The sequence below is a fragment of the Micromys minutus genome, assembly GCF_963924665.1.
Source record: "Micromys minutus genome assembly, chromosome: 2".
NCBI lineage: Eukaryota > Metazoa > Chordata > Mammalia > Rodentia > Muridae > Micromys > Micromys minutus.
In genome coordinates, this window is record NC_137971.1 from 94747281 (window position 1) to 94771781 (window position 24501).

The 24501-nt window shown below is 39.0% G+C and overlaps 1 protein-coding gene across 1 annotated transcript in view; it reads left to right on the plus strand.

Moving 5' to 3' along the window:
- The window catches only part of PPME1 (protein phosphatase methylesterase 1), a 45007-nt gene that overhangs the window by 9188 nt on the left and 11318 nt on the right, over positions 1-24501 (plus strand). The window contains exons 2-9 of the mRNA XM_080911631.1: positions 5823-5916; positions 6398-6490; positions 13963-14020; positions 14273-14324; positions 17463-17617; positions 19888-19978; positions 21301-21366; positions 24342-24465. Coding sequence (XP_080767757.1) covers positions 5823-5916; positions 6398-6490; positions 13963-14020; positions 14273-14324; positions 17463-17617; positions 19888-19978; positions 21301-21366; positions 24342-24465 — 733 coding nt within the window. The remainder of the gene's footprint in view (positions 1-5822; positions 5917-6397; positions 6491-13962; positions 14021-14272; positions 14325-17462; positions 17618-19887; positions 19979-21300; positions 21367-24341; positions 24466-24501) is intronic.

Here is a 24501-nt window from a genome sequence, read left to right on the forward strand (position 1 = left end):
CTTCATGCCCCACCTCAACCCCATTATTTTCATTTTAGTTACAAACCTTTACTGCTGCCTTTTGTCACCTTTCCTATAGCAGGAAGAGCTTTTCTTCATCTTCCTGAGGATTTCTGAGGTATAGAATCAAAAGCTTTGATGATTTTAAAAATAAATAACCTAATATTATTTTGAGGACAATGTGGAGAACTGATCAGAGTTCTAGCTCACATCCTATCTGTAGTTGTAGACCAGGTATTTAACTTCTCTTCATTGTGGTGAGAGTTGTTGTAGAAATGAATGTGTGTGTTTATCTTTGTGGTCCCTTCAACCTGTCAAAACCTCCCTCAATTGTAGTAAAGTAATTTAGAAAAAGGAATAAAATCAGAAGTCAAGGCCGATAGGATGCCAACAAGATTTAGGAAGATAGAAGAAAACTGAAGAATATTAAGCTGTTTAGCAGAGACCTACTGAAGACCGTCTGTAGGCAAATGAAAGTTCAAGCTTGTCTGTGTTGTGGCCCCATAAAGTGAGGACTCAGAGGCCCCTAAAGAATGTGAACATTCTTTCTTTTGCCTCAATCCCAGGAGTTTTATACTCTTAGCTCTTATATGTAAGCCTGCTGTTAATTTTTGTGGGTGACATAAGGAATGCGTCCAGCTTGGTTCTTTTGCAAATGGATAACAGATTATCTTAACATTTTGAGGTGTAGGGGGTTCTTTTTCCTAATGTATTATCTTGATATCTTAAAAAAACAAACTCCCTTTTACCATAACAAATAGATTGTTTTTGAGTTTTCGAATTTCATGTTGTTGATGTATTCACTGATGTGTATCTGCCTGTGAGTTAGCACACCATAATTTGAGTGTTGTAGCTTTGTAGCAAGTTTAAATCAGGAAGATTCCAGCTTTGTGCTTTATAAAAATTGTCTGGAGTCTTCTGGATCCCTTCCATTTCCATGTGAATTTTGGGATCAGCTAGTCTGTTTCTGCTGAGAAGTGGGCTACGATCTTCATAGACATTCCTTTGACTCTGTAGATTAATTTAGAGTCTTCCCTCTTAATATTAGATCTTCATATCTATGGATACAGGTGTTTTTCCTTTTATCTGTTAGAGATAACAAAAATAGATTATATAGATCTTTATGTATAAGCATTACCTTTTTTTAGTTATTTATTCTAAGTATTTGTGTATAGAGTGTTTTTACTTTAACTACAGAAATATAACTCATGTTGGTCTTTTCTTCTACAGTGTACTGAAGTTGATCTTAAAGTTTTTTAGTGAATTATTTAGGGTGTTGCCATAGTGTTACATGAATAGAGAAGTCCTAGTTAAATTATTTTATTTGTTCTTCTAAAATTGTACAAAGAGTTTAGGAAACTGTGTCAGGTAGAGTGTGGTATCCATAATTATGGAGATCTAAGACCCTGAAACCTGTGAATGGATCTTTCACATGGCAGAGGGAAATTAGTATTGCTAATTAGTTGACCTCCAAATAAACAACCTATTCTGAATTAGCTAGATTTTCCCCAAATCGTTACAGATGTCTTTTAAAGCGGAGGAAGGCAGAGTGGAGTAAAGCCTGGAAGATATTTGAACTTACTGCAATCCTTGCTGTCTTTGAAAACAGAGGAAGGACCTACATGTTCAGTACTCTAGGCAGCTGCCAGACACTGGAAGTGATGCCTCACATCCTGGGCACAAGAGAAATTCACTACTACTAATTTAATTATTGCTTGTAGGCTGTTTCGCTAGACATAAGTAATTGAGATGAAAGGAATCATGAGCCACTCATATCTCTGCTTTGAAATTAAGATTAAGATTGTTACTTTGAAATTATATAATTATCTCTGTTCTCTTGCAATGATAATCTTGAACATTAACCAAATTATCTAATTACTTTATCTAAGTATATGTGTAATATTAAGTGTAACAAACTTAAAGCCATTAAAAATAACCAGTAATATTAACAGATACTGTTTAGAATATCCTTCTAGTTTTTTTCTTAACATATGCCATACCAGACATTTACAGTAGAATAATTATGTTTCAAAATATTTGGACACTTGAAGTTAGGTGGACATTTTTCTAATCTGCCATTAATTTCCTCCTTATTTTTGGAGGAAGCATTTGATTTTTATAAACTAATATTTGCAAAACAAAAATTGAGTGCAGGGTATGGTGCTGCATGCCTGTCACCCTAGCACTTGGGAGACTGGTAGGAAGGTTACAGAGTGCAACCTGTCTCAAAAAATTAAAATTTAAAAAATTAAATAACAGAAATAGAAAACTGTAAGCCACTTTCATTTTCAAAATATACACGTGAAAGTTCTGAACAAAATAGTGCAAATGTTATTTCACAACACAAGATTATGCATCATGATGAAATTGGTTTCATTCTGAGTATGCAAATCAATAGAATTCACATAAATAGAATCAAGGACAAAAATCACATGAATATCTCAACTGACGCAGAAAAGGGCTTTCAGGAAGTGTCAGCATCCCTTCATGGTGAAAAGTTCTGACGAAACCAGGAATAGTGGGAACATGCTTCAACCCAGCAGAGGCTATTTATGCAGACTGGTAGTCTGTTTACAACAAAGTATTTCTTAAGTCAGGAACAGGACAAAGCTGTCAGCTTTCTCCACTCTTCTTCTAATGCTTCAATTCCTAGTGGAGCAATCAGGTAAGGAAAAAAAAATCAAAGTGATACAAATAGAAAAGAAGTCAGGTTATTCCTATTTATAGACAATATGATTCTGTGTATTTGAAGACTTTACTACAAAGTTCATAGCTGTTAAAATCACTTTCAGCAAAGTAGCAGAGCACAGAAATCAGTGGTAGCAGTAGGTCTAAGATCCATGACCTCATTGGCCTAGCTAGCCCCAGGGTGTTGGCTAGGTTCCAGTATGATTTTCCTCCAGTTGAACAGGCCTTAAGTTCAATTAGAGAGCTGCTGGCTACCACCATATAAAGAGTGCCACTACTGTACCCTATGGGACATCTTGCCATTCTGGTCAGTGTGGTTCGTGTGTCACAAATGGGTACAACTAATGGTTGCTTCCCTCTCATGGTACCATGTGAATTAGTTCTCAGGGCAGGAGAGTTTCAGGTCAGATCCAGTTGGGTTCTTGGGGTCTAATGTTCAAAGTGTATGGTGTCTTTCAGCAATTGGGACTTAGCTCCATCTTCTGAGAGACAACCAAGTACAACAGCAATATCTTATATTGCTTTGGGAGTCTCTGGGACTTCCCTGACCAACTCAGAAAGCGACTTCAGATCTGGGATTAGTTCTTATTAGATAAGCTATGGCTCTGGTAGGGAACATTGTTAACCCAAGTAGGAAAACCTCATTCAAACTATGTATGTATATGCATACACATAGGCTTTGATTCATTATGGCTTTTCTACACATCCTTACTGTTGTTTTATTACCCCCTCCTCATTCTTCATTTTCTTCCTTCAAATCATTTGTATCTTGCTATCTCTAGTGTCTCCTCCCATGTCTCCTTTTTTACTTTCCTGGTCTCTATTGCTGTTCTGTGTTGTATATCCAAGTCTGAAGAATTGGAGCTAAGAGCCTCAGATGAGGAAGAATATGCCACACTTGTCTTTCTGGGTGTTGGTTACCTCATTCTCTATACTTTTTAGTCCCATCCACTTACCTGCAAATCTCATTACTTTCATTATCTCATTTTTCTTTATAGCTGAATAGTAGTCCACTGTATCCATCCATCCATCATCCATCTATACACACACACCCCATAGTGTGTGTGTGTGTGTGTGTGTGTGTGTGTGTGTGTGTGTGTGTCCTATTTTATACACACATACACAACGCCACATTTTCAGTATCCACTTATCAGTTAAAGGGCATTTCCTGGCTGTTATGAATAGAGCGGCAATGACGATGTTTAGTCCTTGGCATATGCCAGTGAATCATAGCTGGGTTATATGGTAGATTTATTTTTATCTTTTTGAGTGTTCTCTATACTGATTTCTAGAATAGCTTATGAATGTTCAGTAACCCCAGCATCTGTGGGAAGAGTCATCTGTGCCCCACCCCCGTCCCGGTTACTGCTATCTCTAAATCAGATGTTAGAGTTTGTTTCTGGACTGAATTGATCCTAATCCTTACCCATGTACTACAGGCTTGATTACTATAGTTGTATAGTGTTTCATTTTCTTTTACTAGAAACCTTATTAGGCTTAAGTAAAGGGGGTATGTTTATTAGCCTCCAAGCCATTTAATAGCAGTAGTAATGGATATATACTGAGACACCAAGCTAAGTGCTGTCTTCATATTGGTTCATTTCTTTGAGTCAGCAGATGTTAATTATTGTGTCAGGCTCTGTGAATACATGGGGAATGTTCTTGTTCTCAGTGTTCTCACAGTAGTTCCAATTTAGGTGAACTAAACTATAGAAGAAAAGACTTTTAGAAACTGTGTAAATAGAGCAAGCTAGTGTGAGAGTAATGAGCAGTGAGAGGCCTACTTTAATCTTCATACCAGCCTGTGGAAAACTGACAGTGCAGCCCATCAGACATGGACAGGCTTGGCCTGTAGAAATTAAGTCACACAAGAAACACAGAACTGGGTTTAAAAAAGAAACTTAGTAGGTAGACAATAAAAAATTATTGCAGGTTTAGCAACTATTTTTAAAAAATGTATTGTCATTTTCTTTTTCTCTAGAAATAGGTTGTTTGGAGTCAAAGTTCAGGTCTATAGCTCTTAATTCAGTTGCAATGGGTTTCTAAGTAGAATTGTATATGCTCTGGACCTGCATGTGTGGTCCAGAGTGTATGTGTGTGTGCTCAAAATATTGGAGTATCCACAGCTCTTGATAGATTCTAAGCCTGATCGTGATCACAGTGACGGCTCCATGAATTAGGCAGAAGCCAGATTTGTTTTGTTTCTGCCAAAGGAGTAGCAGGAAATAGAAATTATATATTCAGTTTTGAGGGGGTTTAAAATAAATTTTACTTTGGCTTAAAATTATTTTTATGTACTACTTATCAAAGTAGTTCTTACTTTAAAATAAGACTTAATTCACCTTTAGAATTGATTCTGATTCTGTCTGACATTCCTTGTATTGTAAACACCCCTGAGTTTTGTTGGTTACCTTTTCAAAGGTCAATTCTTTCTTATTAATTCCATTGCCAGTCAAGGTTGCTATAAACATATTTTACTACTGTGCAGACAGTTCTTCAGATACATTCCTAACTAGACACAGCCACGATGGCTGCTCTCTGAAAGCTGTCTCTGACTGGTTGGGAAATGCAAAGGAACAGGAAAAGTTTGAGATTGACGTGAAAAAATAATGTTGACTAAGGATAATTACAATAAGAGTAAACTAAGAGGGATGAGCATATGTACTAGGGTCAGTAAAAAGAAGTAGATTTTGTAATGTGCATAGAGATAATCAGTTTGTCCATAATTAAAATATATCAATGACTTCATTGTGTAAGTTTTTTTTTTTTTTTTTTTTTTTTTTTTTTTTTTTTTTTTTTTTTTTTTTTGAGCGAGAGGGTCTTGATATGTAGCCCTGACTGTCCTGGAACTGACTTTAATAGACCAGGCTGGCCTCTAATTCAGAGATCCACCTGCCTCTTCCTTCAAAGTGCTGGGATTAAAGACATGCCTATCAATTGTATAAAATCTTAATGTTTTCTCTTAAATCTGTTTGGACCTATTTAAATATTGTATATGGTGCTTTGTGAACTCTTTGGGTTTTTATGAGAAACCACTCTTGCTATTTTCATTTCAGTTAGTTTCTATTGACCAGGATTTTACCTTCTTATGTGTAACTTTTATTTGAAACAGCTCTTTTTCTTCCTCTCCTTAGCCCTGGACGGAAGCGGGACTTTACGCCTGTTCCGTGGAGTCAGTACTTTGAGTCAATGGAAGACGTGGAAGTGGAGAATGAAACTGGCAAGGATATATCCTCACAAAGAGTCAGCTTGGCGTAAGACGGGCGACTAAGTCAGACCGGGGAGCTCCTAAATGTTCTTTATCCCGCCAGCTCCTTACATAGTCTGGAATAGCACCTTTCAGTCTTTGGCAGAATCTTTCTTGGCTGCAGTTGTCTGACACATGGGAAAGGATTAGGATTAAATTCCTGAAAGTAATGCTCTGAGTCCAACAAGCTGAAGTGACTTAGTTTCTAGAAACCAAGTACTGAGTCCTCTTCAAAGTAAAGGAAATAGTTGTTTTTCATTGAAAGAAGGCATAGTGGTAGCAGGCTTCAGAACGGTCTTGATATCACAGAAACATCTAAAATGTCCTTGGAGCTCTGCAGTTTTTATATGAGTAAATGTGTTTTAAAAAAAGACAAGCACCCTGCTTGTCTTTTTTTTTTTAAAAAAAAGTCTTGTTATGATTAATAAAAACTTTAAATCTGTTGTCTTTAACTGTTCATACACTTTTCGAGTTTACAAGAGTGGTTCCGAGGGTCCAGTTCTGCTGCTGCTTCATGGAGGAGGCCATTCTGCCCTGTCCTGGGCAGTGTTCACGGTAAGTTGTTGGTGTCAGGCACTGGTATACCGCAGTGACCGTGTTTTCTAGGTAGACTTGTCTGGTTTACTCTTCTTTCCATGCTTGGTCATCACTGGGAAGAAGGTTAGGATAGAGTGGATTGTACTCAAGGCAGCCTGCTCTTTAAGCCTTGGTTCTTGTAACATTCTGTATATGCACTAGGGTGAAGGTGTGGAGTTTGTACCGTGTCCAAAGTGGGGGTCTTTAATCTTGGTCATATAAATATTGCGAGTAGACATTTTCTTCCAGATGCTTTAGATTACGTCTGTCTTCCTCAGACATGCTACCTTGCACATGGTGATATTCCAGAAATATTTGGAAAATATTTCTATTTTGGATATTTTTATTATTTGGCAATTTATATACATGAATACAATGTTATCTTAATCCTATTCAACCCAAATCCTTCTTCCCACTTCTTCCAAGCCTTCCAAATTTTCTGTCTTCATGTCTTCGTATTCATATTTTTTTAAGTGACTGTTGGAGTCTAATTAGTGCAGCTTGTATGTGCATGGATGTGGGGCCTTCTACAGGAGCATAGACAACTATACAGTGGCCATATCCCCAAAAAGAACTACTCCCCTCCTCTAACAGTCATCAGTTGCCAATAACTCCTCAGCTGGGGGGTGGATCTTCATGAATCCTTCTCAGCCATGCTAGATATTAACTGTCTTCTTTTTAAAGCAATGCCTTATTTTAGATTACCTTTTAATTTGTATGTATGTGTATATGCGTGTATGTATGTATGTGTGCATACTTGCATCTCTGAACCCTTAGGAAATAAATAACATTTGGCTGGTGGTGCTCTGGTCTACAGTACAGGGTATAGGCTAACATGAATACTGCTGTTTGTAAGTCTTGCTACATCTGTGCCTTGGGAATAAGACTTGCAAGGAGATACTGCTGAGAAAGATAGTAGTAGCAACACCTTTATGTAAACTAAAGTGATTCCTTCTTGTGTGTCAAGCACATATACACAACTAATTCTTTTTACCACTGAAAGACAAAAGCTGGGAGCAGGTGGGAGTGCAGCACTAAGTTCCCGAACCAAATGGTCACATATTACAGCCTGGGTGTTTGGTTTTCTTCCTGGAGGCAGGGCAAACTGGGGTTCCGTATTAAATCCTCAGCACTGAAGGATTTAGCTTTTGGTTGCCATTTCTTTCCTTTGTCATAGTCAATGCTATGATTTGCCTGTCAGCATCACGCTCTCTCGTGTCTCAGCAACAGTGCTGCCAAGTAGAAATCTAATGTAAAACACGTTTTCAAGTAAATACATAAAATAGGCTAAAATTATTTTCAAAAATATTTTTGTTTGAATTATTGTATCCAAAGTATCTCAATAGGTAATCAGTATAAAAAATTGACATGAGTCAGTTTTGTTATTGTTGTTGTTATAGTTAACACAGACCCACATACAGAAGATTTATAAAAGAGGTTTATTTTGCCTCATAATTATTTTTTTCAGGTTTTTTTTTTTTAAGGAAAAACTTTTTCAAACAACTTATTTAAATCATTTTTTTTAATTTTTTCACTTCTTCCAGTTCCTCTCAGATCCTAACAATTACATTTTATAGGTTTTTTTCTCTTTCAAAAACAAAAACATGAAATAAAATAAGAAACTTGTAAAAATGAAAAAAAAAACATCAAAACTAGCAAAAATCCCAAATAAAACAGAAAGTCTACAAAAATACCATTGAGTTTGTTTTGTGTTGACTGACTGACTTCCTGGGCATAGGGCCTGCCCTGAAGTGAGATTCCATTGTAGAAAAGTGATTTTTTTCCTTTGACAGAAGGTGTCAATTTCAGATAGCTTCTTGGTTAGGGAGTAACCAACCCCATGTCCACTTCCCCTTCTCAGTGCTGGGACTCCATCTTGCTTGAACCTGTGCATGGTGGCATAGCCTTTGTGAGTTCAGTGTGCATCAGTCCTGTGGGGTCTAGAAGACAGTTTCAGTCGTTCATCACCTCTCCCTCTTACAGTCGGCAGATCCCTGAGCCTTGCAGAAGGACGTTGATGAGAATATGCCATTTAGGACTGAGTGTTCCAAAGTCTCTCACTCTTTACACGTTGTTTAGTGTGGGTCCCTATTTTAATTCCTATTTATTGCAAAACACGGTTTCTCTGATGTGGGCTGAGTGAGACACTGGACTGTGGGTATAGCGGTGTGTCATTAGGACTCGTTTTATTTCTGTATTTCTTTGGCATAATAATAGTAGTAAATTTTTCCCTAGGCCCAAGCCCTATGTAGTCTCAGGTTCTTGGCCACTTTAGCATTGTCAGAAGGGTTTCATCTCATGAAGTAGACCTTAGCTCCAATCAGAGAATGGTTGGTTACTGCTGCAGCATTTCTGCTACTAGTCTAACAGTGTATCTTGTAGGCAGGTCATTGTTGCAGGTTACAGGGTTTGTAGCTGGGAGATACTGATGACTATCCTTTTCCTCCAGTATTGTGCAGAGCACACAGGGTGAAGCATCTAGTTAGGTACATAACCTATCTAGTTGGGGCATTGTCTTCTATTAGTTGGTGACTCCATATGTGTATATTGGATTCCTTCCATATGTGTATATTTTGGGAAGCTTCTGCAGTAGTAAGTTTACATGTGGTTTTTCAAATGGCCTTTAGTGTTAGTTGTCATATTCTCTCCTTTACCCTTTTCTCCCATCCTTCCTCCCTATTTTACCTCCCTCACACTTTTTGTCTCTCTATAACACTAGAGTCTAATTATTTCCCCTTCCTTTGGTGATCCTCTCCTCCCTAACCCCCAGTCCGTGTGAACTACTTCACCTCTGCAGTTCTGTGGATTGTAGCACATATATTGAAAACTTAAAACCTGATATCCACACATAAAATAAAATACAGTGATCTTTCCCCCAGCTCTATCCATTTGTCTGTGAATTTCTTTTATTTATTCATTCATTTGTTCATTCATTCATTTATTTTGTTGAGACAGGGTTTCTCTGCATAGCACTGGCTGTCCTGGAACTTGCTCTGTAGACCAGGCTGTCATTTATTTTGTTGATCTTGCTCAGTCTGACTGGTATAAGACAAAATCTCAAAGTAGTTTTCATTTACACTTCATTAATGGTTAAGGGTCTTGAACTTTTTAAAAGTGTTTTTTAGCCATCTTTATTCATCTTTTAAGAACTATCAGCTTACTCTATGTCCCATTTTTAAATGAGTTATTGTTTTCTTAATGTTTAGGTTTCTTTTCTTTCTTTCTTTTCTTTCTTCTTTTTGTTTTTGTTGTTGTTTTTTGTTATAGCTATTAACCCTCTGTCAGATGTTGAATTGGTGAGGATCTTTACCCATTCTGTGGCTGCCGCTTTGTCTGCGTGATGGCGTCCTTTGCCATACAGAAGCTTTTCAGTTTCCTGAGGTCCCATTTACTAATTGTTGGTCTTGGTGCCTGTGCTGTGGGTGTTCTGTTCACAAAGTCCTTTCCTGTGCTAGTGAGTGCAAGCCTATTCCACACTTCCTCGACTGTGAAATTTAGGGTGTGTAGTCTTATTCTATTTGGAGTTGAGTTCTATGCATGGTGTTAGATACAGACCATCTGCATTCTTCTACATGCAGACATTCAGTTAGACCAGCAACATTCATTGTTTTTTTCTCCAGTGTATATTTCTAGCTTCTTTGTAATAAATAAACATAAATAAATAGTAAGTAAAGAAGTAAGTCCAATGTTTATAGGTATGTTTACATATGTCTGGGCCTTTGGCTTGATTGCACTGATCAGTGTGTTTTTATGCCAATGCCATGCTGTTTTAGTATTGTTCTGTCATACAACCGGCAGATCATGAATTTGAAATTTTGGTTTCCTTAACAAGTAAACTAGCAAGAAACTTTACTAGCTTGTCTCTTCCAAACACATAAAGCTACCATGATTCAGTCATTAAACCTCCTCCCTCGGGATTTTTATTTTTCCTAATCATTTTCTAAGGGATACACCTCTAAAAACTATCAACAGATTTTTAGCCTCCTAATTCTCCACTATAGAGATTAAATTTTGACATATGAGGCTTTGTGGTAAGGGAAAACCCTCAAACCACATCCAAGCCATAGTGACATGTATTAAGTTCCTTGTTACAGTATCTTGAAATTCAGTATACTATCTTAAATTCACAGAGCACACCTTGCGTTTTTGGAGGCAAAGATGGTAGCTTATTTATGTCTGCTAAATTATGCACATGTACGGGATGTTTTGTTCTTGGATTACTAACAATACTGGCACAGTATGTGATGCAGCTGCACCGACATGGTCAGGAAGTTAGGTCATGGGATCCTGGAGAGCAGACACGGCTTCATTATTCTGCAATGTCTTCATATAATGTCTGTCATGGAGTCAGTGCTTGGTACTCCTTCCTTGACTGTGTCTGTATCATTCCCAAACAGTTGAGCTGGGATTAAATGTTGATTGATATATTCTATTTGAAATAAGGTTTTGGGTTTTTTTTTTTGTTTTTTTATTATTTTTTATTTTTTTAAAGCAAGGTCTCACTGTGTAACTCAGACAGGCCTAGACCTCACTATGTAGACTAGGCTAGCCTCAACCTCAAAGAACTTTGCCTACCTCTACCTCCCAAGTGCTGGGATTAAGGGTGTGCACCACCATGCCTAGCCCCTATGCCTTTATTAAATAGGTCATTTATATATGACTAGGAAAGAAGTTGCATCATATGGTTAGAAAGCTCCCAATTCTAGGACACATTGCCTGTAACTTAAAGGGATAGAGGAAGAGGTGAGTCCCGTGATTGGGGTATGATGTGATCCCTGAGCAAAGACTGCCTTGTTGAGTATTATGTGGCTTCTGCTTCCACTGTCCAGGAGAATTATTTCACAGTTGTACCATATGTGCCTCGTGGACGGATCCTGCTTATTTAACTACTTACCGTCACTCATGTCATTTCTCGTGTCTCCTGTTGTAAGATACTTGTGTCTGTTCCTGCTCTTTGCTATAGTTCCTGATCAGTGCCTGTATTCACCGAGATGCTCTACAACTTGAGGAATTCGGACCTTTGGAGTCAAGGCAATTGCTATAGTACTAACTTTTCACATAGCCTTTTTTATCTAGGTGCTGAGTGTTAGTTCTAGACAATAGCTTCTCAAGTTAGAGTCTGTAAATGTGCAATTTCTTTGTTTAGTGAGAGTAGAAATGAATCACAGTGACTACTAATGAAGGTATTTCTCACAGGTTTGCTCTCCATCATAGCCTTTTATGTCATCTTTCCATGCCTCCTAGAGTCTGGGACCAGTGAGCCCCAGGGATCAACCACAGCAAGGAAAACAAGCAACTGCATCTCCCTAGACATGTGCTTTGTGTTAGGTCCCTGCTCAGTGTCTAGGTGCACAATCCCATTTAAATTTTCAGTGATCCTTTCAGTGAAGTCAGGTGAAGATACTGAAATTTAGAGCAATAGCATAGCTGCAACAGCAACAAAATACAAGCAGAGCTCCGAGTCTAGGCAGCAATCTTACTACATTAGAGGATAGTGCATGTTTGTAAGGAGAGTTGTTTCTCTGCATCTTCAGTACTTGTCAGGTACAAGTACTGTGCCATATTTTCTCAGCCTGTTTCTCAGGGCTGATATTATCTGAGATAATTTATAGGATAGCAAAGTGATCCTGATCCCTGGATATACACATCTTGGAGACTAGGTCTTGCTTTGTAGCTCAGGCTGAGCTTAAACATGAAGCTTTCCTGGGTCAGCCTTCCCACTGGTGTAATTCCAGGCATGTGCCACCATGGCTCTGGCTAGCTCTTCCAATCTTTCCTCTAATGCGCCCTACCATAGACTACCCACAGAGTTCCTAGAGATAAGCTTGGCTTCTCCTCTGGTTCACTTAAATCGGAATTTCTGGTGGGCATATACTGCACTCCTCCAAACTCCTTAGGCAGACAAGGTTGAGGACTACCCTGTTTCTATCATTTATTGGCTCTTTGGCCCCAGTGAGAAACTTAACTCCTTGTAAAATCTCCTCACCTGTAAAATGATGAGAATTGTTTCTGAAGAGTTCCAAAAAGTAAATGAGATAATGCATTGGAAGTTCTTAGATTGGTGAATGGTGCCTTGGAAGATTTGGTAAATATTAGCTGCCATTGATATTAGTATTGATAGCACAAATCCCAAGGAGGAAACATTTGGGTTACTCTGGTTCTGAACTTGCTGGGTTTCACTTACTCCATATCAAAACTGTGCTGTTTGAAACAAGACGAGAACAGAAGTCACCGACAGACACTCTCAGCCTTCATCTGTAAGGCCTGGGAGTCTACTTTGCACTCGTTTGTTTTTCTCTTGGCTCTAACCATATAGAAATGCAAATAGCATGAGTGCAGGGACGTTGTCTGGTTCCCCACTTCTGCAGCAGCTTTGCTCCTTTGTGCAGGAAGATGTATTTAAATAAGGAAACCAAAAGATGTTTTTAATATCCTTGTTATTGTTTAATGATGAGCACATAATGGTTACAGATCAAATGGTTATAGACAATTACCGACCTCAGAGCCTTCTTTTTTGTTTGCAATGACTTTAAACGTGAAATAAACAAGCAGACTTGTTCCAACGTGTAAATTTGTTTTTGGCCTGGAAGGTTATATTGTTACTGTAGCACAATCAAAAACTTCTATAAATGAACAAATTTGTCTCTTTCCAGGGACAGTCAGCACAATATAGTAGAACTTCAGATTTTTGTTACCTTTAAAGAGATGCTCACTAAGAGTAATAGAAGAAGCAATGTTGACTTTTTGTTAAGTATAAATCAAGAATATGGCTTGTCTTCTGATGTATGCTTATGGTATCTTGGTAACTTACCATGATGCTAATTTTGATTTTACTACTAATTTGTTACATGTACGTACACAATTGGCTCCCTTTTTCTTGGAGGGTTAGATGGAACCGTTACTTTATTCTTCAAGTTAAGATATAGAGATGACATTTGCTGACTGTGATGTATGACTGGAGAAGAAGAGTTATTTCCACTAAGACTGCTGTGTGATATTAATCCTTCCCATCATGCTGTGTAACAGCTTGCACAGACTGCTGCACCTCTCAGATTTCCTGACTTGCTCTGATTTTAGGGTAATTCATGACTCGAGTGTCATGCTCCTGTAATTCCTGAGTGAAAATAGTATTCCTCATCGATTCACAATCCTTATCTAGAGGATTCTGGCTCTAAAATAAAGAAAAGCCATCCAGGGAACGTGGATGAAAACCATAGGCCAGCATCTGGAAGTGCTTACACTGAAAGGAAAGGCTAGGGAGAATGACGTTTTGATGGAGTGTGTGTGTGTGTTTTTGTGTGTGTGTGTGTGTGTGTGTGTGTGTGTGTGTGGAATAGAGACTCACGATTCAAGGTTTCTTTTCTCTTGGGCACCTTAATGATCGCAGTTCACTTAGCAGAGTTATTGGTAACTGGTCAAAATCTGTACTGGTTTTGTTCTTTTCCTTCCAGGCAGCCATCATCAGTAGAGTGCAGTGTAGGATTGTGGCTCTGGATCTGAGAAGTCATGGTGAGTACAGCTCCTCCCAGCCCTTTTAATAAGTGCAGACATCAGCAGTGTCGGCAAAAATGAACCTAGTGTGCTCCATTTGGGTACTTTAGCTTGTAGGTAGACTACTATAATTATCACCTTCAGAACAGCTAGCCGTAAAGATATGTCTGGAATATAGAACATCTTTGCTGAATTCATTGTAAAGTCCCTGTTTCATTATACCTGGTTTTATGATTCCTATTACTAAAATTTTTATTTGTTTATTTTTAGGAGAAACTAAAGTCAAGAATTCTGAAGACCTGTCAGCAGAAACAATGGCAAAGTAAGGAAGCAAGCACTGATAGATTGCCTGCGTCCTGACGCCATCATAATTTTATTATGCTGTTGCTGAAATTCTTGGACAATCCTTAACACACAAATTTCATTTCTGCTTATCTTTATTAATATCCTTGGTTTACCCAGTCTGGTGGTTATCATACAAATTGTTTAGTTTGTGCAGGTTTTGGAAATTTCCCTTCTCTTGGTGGAACTAAATGGAATGTGGGCATGTATCTTTTATGGACTCCTGTTGGAAAAGTATTTGAGTGTAAGTAGCCTTGACTGCACGTTAAGGTAGCCTGCATGTGTTCATTAGGATCACAGGAAGATGAGGGCAGGCTTTGGAAGAATAACAACTTGGGAACTGGGCCTCTAAGTCAAATAGTGTACATTCCATATTTCTCAGTGTCTTCCCTCACCAAAGTCATATGAGAACTAGCAAAAAACACAAGTGTGTTGGACATACCTCAGGCCTGCTGAGTCAGTTTTTTTTAGCAGTGAAACCTAGACATATAATATACTTTAAGGTATTTTTACTATTTATGGGTATAGATAGTTTGCCACATATTTGCCTAGTCCCTGCAGAGACTGGAAGAGGGTGCCATATGCCCAGAACTGGTGTTGCAGACAATTATGAGCTACCATGTAGGTGCTGGAAACTGAACCTGCAACTTTGGAAAGAGAAGCCAGTCCTTTTAACTGCTGAACTATCATCTATATGTTCCTAAAAACACTGTAAAGGGATCTGGTATAGTCAGTCTCATAAATGGTATGTAAGAACCATTGCCTTTAATAAGAATAAATTCTAAATGATTGGTTAATTACTTTTAGATTGGGTTAACATACTTTTCCTAAGCTTAGATATGATGTTGATGCATTTACATTTTTTAATATATGAATGCTTTGTCTGCATGTATGCTTCACACCAGAAGAGGACATCAGATCCCATCACAGATGGTTGTGAGCCACCATGTGTCTGGGAATCAAACTCAGGACCTCTGGAAAAGCTGCCAATGTTTTTGTTGATTTTTTTTTTTTTTTTTTTTTTTTTTTAAGACAGAGTTTCTTTGTTTATCCCTGACTGTCCTGGAACTTGCTCTGTAGACCAGGCTGTTGGCCTTAAATTCAGAGATCCACCTGCCTCTGCCTCCCCAGGGCTGAGATTATTTGCATAGGCCACAACTGTCTGGCCACAGCCAGTGAGTGCTCTTAACCACTGAACTCTCTCTCCAATCCCTGTTATATACTTTAGACCCTGTCTACCTTCAGACATTTACAACCTTCATAGTAAATGTCTAACTCATATATTAAGATGTAGAATTCAACATCTTTCAGAACATTTTATTTAATTTGTTCCATCCTTACCAACTAAAATTTTATTAGAATTGATAATTATTCTGGAAGTTATACACTGATATTTGTTCTAATCTTTAACCTATTTTTTAAAGGTTTGCCCCCAAATAATAGAATCATAGCCCACATGGCTTTAAATTAATTAATTGAGCCAGTAGTCTGTGTGTAAGTACATATATATCTTTACATAGGAATGAACATACCATTGTTTTCTGCGCTGTCATATTGATATATAATAATACTACTTGGTTTTCCTTTTCCAAAACTGTATGTCTCCTATGTTACTTGTTCTAGAGATTACTCCTTATCTGAGTCTTCTTTGTTTTTGAAATACGTTGATTGTATGGAGTCACTGTGGATCTATAGTGCTGGATTCCAAGGAAAGGGACTTTAAATATGCTTGAATGTGGTAGCAGAAATCTGCATCTTTTTTACCTTTTAGCTTTATAGAAATACCATGATATTTTGGTAGGCCCAATGAACTTAATTGCCTTGGCTAATTTTACCATTGATAAGTATGTCCGAGTTTCTTAAGGAATAGTAGGAAGGGCCCTTTCACCCAGGTTGTTGAAGAATGGCATTAGGTGACACAGAAAGCTTGTAGCACACGACAGGTGCTGGCCTGCATTGCTGCATAACCACGGCGGGTTATTAGGTCACGGGTCTAGAGCCTGATACTTAGATTATAGTAAAGGATTTCACATGGCAAGACGGCTGTGAGCCAGGGAGAACTCTTTATAACGGTGACTTCTGCATTACTCTGTAAAGTGGTTAATGTACTCATGAGGCCAGCCACTTATGACCCAGTCACTTCTATGAATCCTACCTGTTTCTACTATGATCTAGCAAAGCCAGCAAGAATGTAGACTAAAGTTAAGTGCAGTGCTAAACTTTTATCAATGTTTGTTCTTCCAACAGAAACACTGCAAACTTGCAAATAATTATACCTCACAATATGTGAATCTGAGAAAGGCATTTGTTGATCACGGCTACACTGAATACATTTTAGTTTTTCCTTGCACTAAACAACACTTTGCCTTTCACAGGGTGTCTTGTCTTTAGAAGCAACACTGCTGTGAAAGAAATTTGAATTTTTTTAATTTTAAGTTTTTACTTTTTAATTCTCTTTTCAGTTGAGTCTTTTCATCTGAATAGTACTTTACCTTCTGCATAACAGCTTGACATTCACTTCTCACTCATTTCTCAAAGTACCTCCTGCCAATTGTCCTCTGACTTCTATATGTGCTATGCCATGCATATACACACACATATAAATGTAAAACAAACACGTTAGATGACAGAGAAAGCTCAGAGTGAGGCTGATGTCATCCTGCTACCCCAAACCTTATTACATTACTCATGGAAAAGCAAAGGCTTAGCGTATATTATTTCTCCAGAGTGCCAAACTTAGGTTAAACATACAATTCTATATTTATATGATTGTACTAAATTTGTAGGATGATAAAAAGGATGAGATAAAGGTAGATCAGAAATCCAGGGTCATTAGTCCTTAACTGGCCATTTATGTGGAGAACTAGGTGTGTGGCATAGAGTTATACTTCAGGATGAGTGACCATGCGGGCAGGCTCACATAGGTGTGCTTGTACAGTGGCCTAAGTCTACCATTTCCCACACCTATTAGTTACAGTCCAACAGAAAGAAAGAAGGAAGGAAGGAAGGAAGGAAGGAAGGAAGAAAGAAAGAAAGAAAGATAGATAGATAGATAGATAGATAGATAGATATTTTTGGTGTCTTCCTCCAGCACTCTGAGATCTCTCCCTTTTTGCAGAGATGTTGGCAATGTGGTGGAAGCCATGTATGGAGACCTCCCTCCTCCAGTCATGCTGATCGGGCACAGCATGGGTGGTGCCATTGCAGTGCACACAGCAGCAGCTAACCTGGTGCCAAGCCTCTTGGGTCTTTGTATGATTGATGTTGTGGAAGGTAAGTTTCCGTAGTATTGACCAAACCAGATTCAGTAATTTATAGGAGACTTCCCCCATACATTATTAGCTTGGCCTTAATTTATTCTCAGTCTCACTCATCTTGAAGTATACCCTTATGTCTTCGTATCTTTATAAAATTATACAATCAGAAACTGTCCAACAATACCATTTTATGGCTGAGTAATATTTCGAATCATGTGTATATATATCTCTTTGTTTTATTTAGCCACTTAAAAAGAAACTGCATTTTATTTTCTGACTTACCCTGAGACTCTCACTGCTGCTTGTCCAGGTTAGCTATATTTATTGGTATGTGCCGAATGAGGAGTGAATACCAGTAGTCAAGAATTACTGAAAGCCATATTGGAAGCTGACTTGTGTCAATGTTTGCAATATTATTAAGTTGCATCCTTACTTTTACCCAAGTATCACTGGATTTTGCTGTTACCAGGAGCAAATATATATATAAGATGACTCAGTGTGATAGTTTTTGCTACTGTGACAAAATATCTGAGATAAGCAGTTTAAAGGAGGAAAGGTTTTGGTCCTTGGTTAGTGGGTCCATTGCTTTTAGGATGTGGAGAGTCAGCATATCATAAAGGGATGGAGACCGGGAGCAAACGTGCACTCAGCAATGGATTAATCTTGAAGTTAGCATCTTCATTATTCAACAACCTCTCAATAGTGTGAACAGCTGTTGGGGAGGAGTCTTCCTACGTAAGTGATAGCATTGCATCATTGTGAATGTGAAGAGTAACATAAGTATTGATCACATGATACAGATGTAGGTAAGGGTACGTAGGACTCCTGCTACTGAAATTCCACGATGGCCTTCAGAACAGATCTCTGAAAGCTAGATCATAGTGGGGATTAATATTCCAGTATATAAACATATATTAATATTCAGTATATAAAACATACTGTATATATAAATATATGCTGAATATACACAAAATATATAAATATATATGCTGTATACACACACACACACACACACACACACATATCTTTTGTGTATATGTAAAATTCAACACCAGAAGGTGATATCATCTAGTCAGTGAGTGGACTTAAAAAATATTAGTTCTCAAAAGAAAAAAAAAACAAATTGCCAATAAAGAATTGAAAAAGTATTTCATATTCTTAGCCATCATAGAGATGCAAATTAAAACTGTTTTGAGATTCCATGCAACGCAGTCAGGGTCCTGTAGTCAATGGCAGAAATGATTGTATGGTGGTAAGGATAGGAGGAAGAGGGACCCTTCCATGTTGCTGACTGGAATGGAGCCACACTATGGAGGGTGTGGAAGACTCCAGACTCCAGATTCCCAAATCAGTATGGAGATTCCTCAGGAATTGGAACCACCATATGGCCCAGCTCTACCCGTTTTGGTAGAAGTCAGAATACCAGAGACACACCCATTGTGTAGCTGCCATGTTCTCAATAGCCAGGCAATGGAACTAGCCTGGATGTCCAAGATAGATGCAGTAGATAAAGAAAATGCACAGACGTGCAAAGAAAGTTTATGCAGCCATAAAGAAAAAGGGAAATGATGACATTTGCAGGAAAATAGATGAAACTATAAATCGTTATATGTGTCTTAGAGATTTATTACTATGAAAAGACACCATGACCACAGCTACTCTTATAAAGGAAAACATTTAATTGTGGCTGGCTCACAGGTTCAGAGGTTCAGTCATTATCATCATGGCAGGAAGCATGGCAGTGTGCAGGCAGACATGGTGCTGGAGAAGGAGCTGAGAGTCCTACATCTTGATCCAAAGGCATCAGGAGGAGACTGTCTCTTCTGTACTGGGTGGAACTTGAGCATTAGGAGCCATCAAAGCCCACCTACACAGTGACACACTTCCTCCAACATGGAGGAACCTCAGAAAACATCACATTTTCTTCATATGTGGAAAGTAAATTTAAAATTGTGTATGTGTGTGTGTGTGTGTGTGTGTGTGTGTGTGTGTGTGTGTGTGTAAGAGAGTGGGTGAGAGCTATAAGAGAGATCACAAGAGGAGGACAATGTCTTAAGGGGGTGAGAGTCAGTAATGGATTATATATGATAGGAGAGCAAAAGAGGGGACTTAACTGGGGGAGAAAGCGGCTGGAGGGGATGTGAGCTCAGTAACAAAGCATGGCAGACGCGGTGGAACCAGTCTTTGCTGTGTAACCACCTGAAAAGGAAAAGGAAGGATTTAGTACAATTTGCAAAGCAAGAAAACAAAAAGAAATTATTGGTGTGTTTAAATTTTTTATTTCAGGTACAGCCATGGATGCACTTAATAGCATGCAGAATTTCTTGCGTGGTCGGCCTAAAACCTTCAAGTCTTTGGAGAATGCTATTGAATGGAGGTAACCCACAAGTCTATGTCTTAATTTTAAATGTTATGCTCTAACCTGCCCTACCCTCTTTTTCTTCCTTCCTTCCTTCCTTCCTTCCTTTCTCTATTTTTCAATCAGCTCAGGTACTAAGATAAACAGGTGAGTTTCCCTTTCTGTGATAGTATATAAGAAAATATTTTAAAGCAGAGTTTTTTTTAAATGTTTCATAATTCCCAGGTCATCTGTAAAGTGTGCCTTTCTAGTACATCATCGCCTAGGATATTAGTAATTACAGGCCACCTGCTGTCCAGCTGGTTTTGCCCTGAAGGTGAGGACTTAGACCAGGAGGTCTGCAAAGTCTGTATGAAATTTACTTCATGCTAAAGGATGGAGATTCAAATATGAAGGGAACACTGCTGCTCTCTGCAGAAGACAAGACCTAGGATGAAAAAACTCCTGTGTTCACTGAGCCATCTCTTTAACCTTGTATTTACTTTAAGAAACCGCCATTTTTTGTAGATTTACCTTTTCATTTATGTATATATGTATACCACTCATATCCACAATTGCCAATAAAGAGTTGAGTGTGGGTACCCACAGAGTCCAGAAGAGGGAGTCAGATGCCATGGAGGTGGAGTTAAACATGGTGGTAAGCTGTCTGGCATGGGTATTAGGAACGTGGGTGCTCTGGTCCCGTGGAAGAGCAGCAATCACTAACGTCTCAGCCAGCCAGCTCAGCAGACTCTCCTGAAGGAAGAGCCTCACCTGATCCTGTCTTAAAGGCCCCATCTCCCTACTGTTGCAGTGAGAATCCAGTTCCTAGGAAATGAGCTTTGAGCATCCATTTCAACTAGAGCAATACACAGGCCCTGGAGGCTGTTATCTGCCTGCCAGCCCTGCCCTGTCACAGTCCCCCATGCTCTCCACTGTGTTCCTTGCACTCAGTTCTCTCAGAATCTTCTTGCTCACTAAGTCATGGTGCCTTCAGCTTCACAGCCATCCGTGCAGTCCCCTTCCGTGCTCTTCCTTGTGGCTAACGTCTTACTCCTCAGCCCTTGGTGCAGTAGGACCTTGCAGACTCTTTTGAGCTTCCTCGTTAGAAATAAAGCACTTCTCTGACCCTTGCCCTGTTGTACGAGTGTTGTCTGTGTGTCCTCTTCCTTCTGTGTTTCTCATGCGGTGGCACACGGCACCCTCAAATGCTGCAGGTCTTTACTTAATGGTTGTAATGGTCAGGTAGAGTGATGGCTGTCTTCTTGTCAGATTGTACGGAATCTACACACTTCCTATTTCTTTATGGTGTTGTTCGAGATGAATGTGCAGTAACCTCTCCTTTACTGTTTCTCTCCTAGTGTAAAGAGTGGCCAGATTCGAAACCTGGAGTCTGCCCGTGTGTCCATGGTCGGCCAAGTCAAACAGTAGGTCTTTTATCTTTCTGTGAAGTTAGAGAATGAAAGATAGAGAATTAGATTGACTGTTATTTCTATACTTACTCTGCCATAGTGTTCGTGTGTAAACATTTAAACTAAGTGTCCACTCTAGTGGTCCTGTGTTAGTAGCTCCGGTGTCACTGAGTCAAACTCGGAACTAGGAAATTCCAGTAGAAAATTCAGGCAGAACTAAAGAAAAAACTAAATTCAAAGACTGGGCTAAAGTTACTTAACCTAATTGATCTTTCTTGATGGAGTTACATGAGTCCTTTGTATAACCACAAGTAAGTGTTAATTGAGAGCAGGCAGGAGTGCAGGAGCTGGATGAAAGTCCTAGTGGCAGCGCGGAGTGCTTGCTGCAAGGGGGACTGTGCAGCAGGTGAGTGCGCAGCCTTGTCTGTGAGGTCCCGAACTCCTGAACGACATCTGAGTGTAAGTCTGGGAACCCTGAGGTGCTCAGCGCCTATTTTTTAGTGCTTTAGCTAGTGGCAAGTTTTGTTTAGTCTGTATGCCTGCTTACTCCTCCTAGCCATGTCTTGAACTCTACCCTAATCTGATTAATTCTGCAAGAATTCATTATGTTCTGGAAGAAAAGATTAAACATAAGACTGATGACATTTTCACACATAAAAACCAGAGTCTTAATAGCATTAATTAATATAAGCAGTAATATTTCTGATTGTCTCAAATTTTAATAAATTTTTGATTTACAGGTAATAGTTGTGTGCATGCATATGTACATGGGTATAGTATAATAAATATTTCAATATCATGTTTATTTTATCATAATTCAGGATAATTAGCATATCTATTACCTTGAATGTTTGTTTCATGGTAAAATCACTCAAAAATATTCTTTTCTGGCCCTTTTGAAATCTCTTCTACATTATTGTTAGCTTTAGTTTCCTTGCTGTATAGTCCATAAGTTAAAAGTGAAAATCAAAACAAGGCATAGATACAGGAGCAGTCTGCGGATGTGCCTCTTAAGTGTCTGCACCTGCAGGCTCTGCTGTCTCTCCTCTGCCCCATTGCCATATAGGATTTCCCACTATCTAGATTGCCAAGGAAATCCTTCCACTGTAATCAGTATTTTCCTATGGACAAGGAAATGGAAACTCAGGGAAGTAAATGTCTTTTGGGAGACCACACAGCTAGTAGAGATAGACCTGAGATCCGGACTGTAATGTGTTTGACGTCAAGGCCTGGAGTGCATGTTATGCTTGCAGAAGGTCACTTCAGTAATAATGTCAGGGAGAGAATGCAAACGTTTGGTGCAGGTATGAGTTTTCCCACTTCCAATTCCGAATATTTTAGAGTCTGATGCATGTGAATGGTGGTAAAGCATTTCATGGGGAAGCTGCATAGGTTATATGTGGAAATTTAGTGATTTTAAATTTAATTTCAAGTCATATTTCTCTTCACAAAATACTTAGTTGTTATGGTGGGTAGGACATGTCCCTCCTACAGTGCAGACATTGAGGTCACAGGACAACTTAGGTCTGTTCTCTCCACCTTCACGTGGGTTCCTGGGATGACTGCAGGCTGCCAGGCATCTGCGCATGTGCGTCCACGTTGGGCCGTGTGTCTGTCTCACGTGAGTGTGGATATGGCTGCTGGTCCCTGCAGCCTGGCCTCCCTTTTTAATGGTGGTAGCACTGCCTTGAGCTTTCTTATCCCTGGACTTTAAATTTCAAAGGACACAGTGTTTTGTTATAATGATTTTTAAAATACATTTGTTCTGAATACTTAATGTGAAACTTGACATCTCAAATGGACTGGACTGCTAGCCTATGACTTACAGTGTGGACACACCTTACCCTGGTTTAGTGCTAGAAAAGGAGAAGTTGCTGCTCATAAAAATGTCACTCTCCCTTCAACTTACAAAAATTATTTTAAAAATATTTTTAAACAGTGTATCTTGATCATGTTTTTTTCTCCTCCCTCCTCCAAGAGTTTACCTACCTCTCTACCCACCCAACTGTATGTTCTTTGTCTCTCTCAACAAGGAAAAACAACAAAAAAACTAAAGCTAAAACAGACTAAAGTTGAAGACAAAAAATACCAAAAGAAAACAAGTGCACAGAAAAACATGGAGTCCATCTATGCTAGGCCTGTGGGGAAACCTGCTCCTATTATTTGTTAAGTGAGAGCTGTTCCTTCAACTCCTCTGTCCCCTCTCTGTCCTTTCTTATCCTCTGTTCTCAAAGGCAAAATAAATTGTCTCTTGTGTAGCACAAACCCTGTCTCTAACTGTCCTCAGACCTTAGACTCAAATTGGTACCTGTCAGTATACTTTTTCCATCAACTCTTCGCTAAGAGGAATCATGGGACCAGGTGTTGATGATTTTTCTGTTAACTACATAGTAAAGAGGTACCATTGCTTGCCTGCTCACTTGTTTAGTAAGCAGTTTCATACACAGACAGAAAAGCTGTAGTCACTTACACCCTGTCCACCCTCTCTCATCCTCTCCTGCTGAAGCCCTTCTTGCCAACGAGTCTCCTTTCTGTCATCCCTTGTTTGTGTAAGGGGGTACCATTTCTAAGAAGAAAATGGCAGTTGTTTAGATTAGATGTTCAGACTTGCAGGGTTCTGCTGGCCATGGTCATTGATATTGCCAGCTTCCATCAGAGATTCTAACTCAGGACTTGTTACTGTCCTCTTTGGCCATGTTCTTAACTCTTCAGGACTACTTCAAAGAATTGCTGTGAGAGCCGCTTAAAAATACCAATAAAACCACTGCCATTATCCAGAAAATGGCCACTCCCTTTTTATGGTTCCTTATTGGTATAAGAACTGAAGACTAGCTGTTCGCTTATAGCCACAGGTTGGTCTTGACCTCCCCCAGCTCTAAAACATACATCTTCTGCCCCGGGAGTAGTTTTAGCTCTAACTTTTGATTATAAAGAGCCATAAGAATATCTAAGATAATTGGTAAGACATTCATCAGTTTTTTTCAATCCAGGTGTGAAGGAATTACAAGTCCGGAAGGTTCCAAATCCATAGTAGAAGGAATCATAGAGGAGGAGGAGGAAGATGAAGAAGGAAGCGAGTCAGTTAACAAGAGGAAAAAGGAAGACGACATGGAAGTGAGTGAAGAAGGTCTCATCCTCAGAAGGACGGGG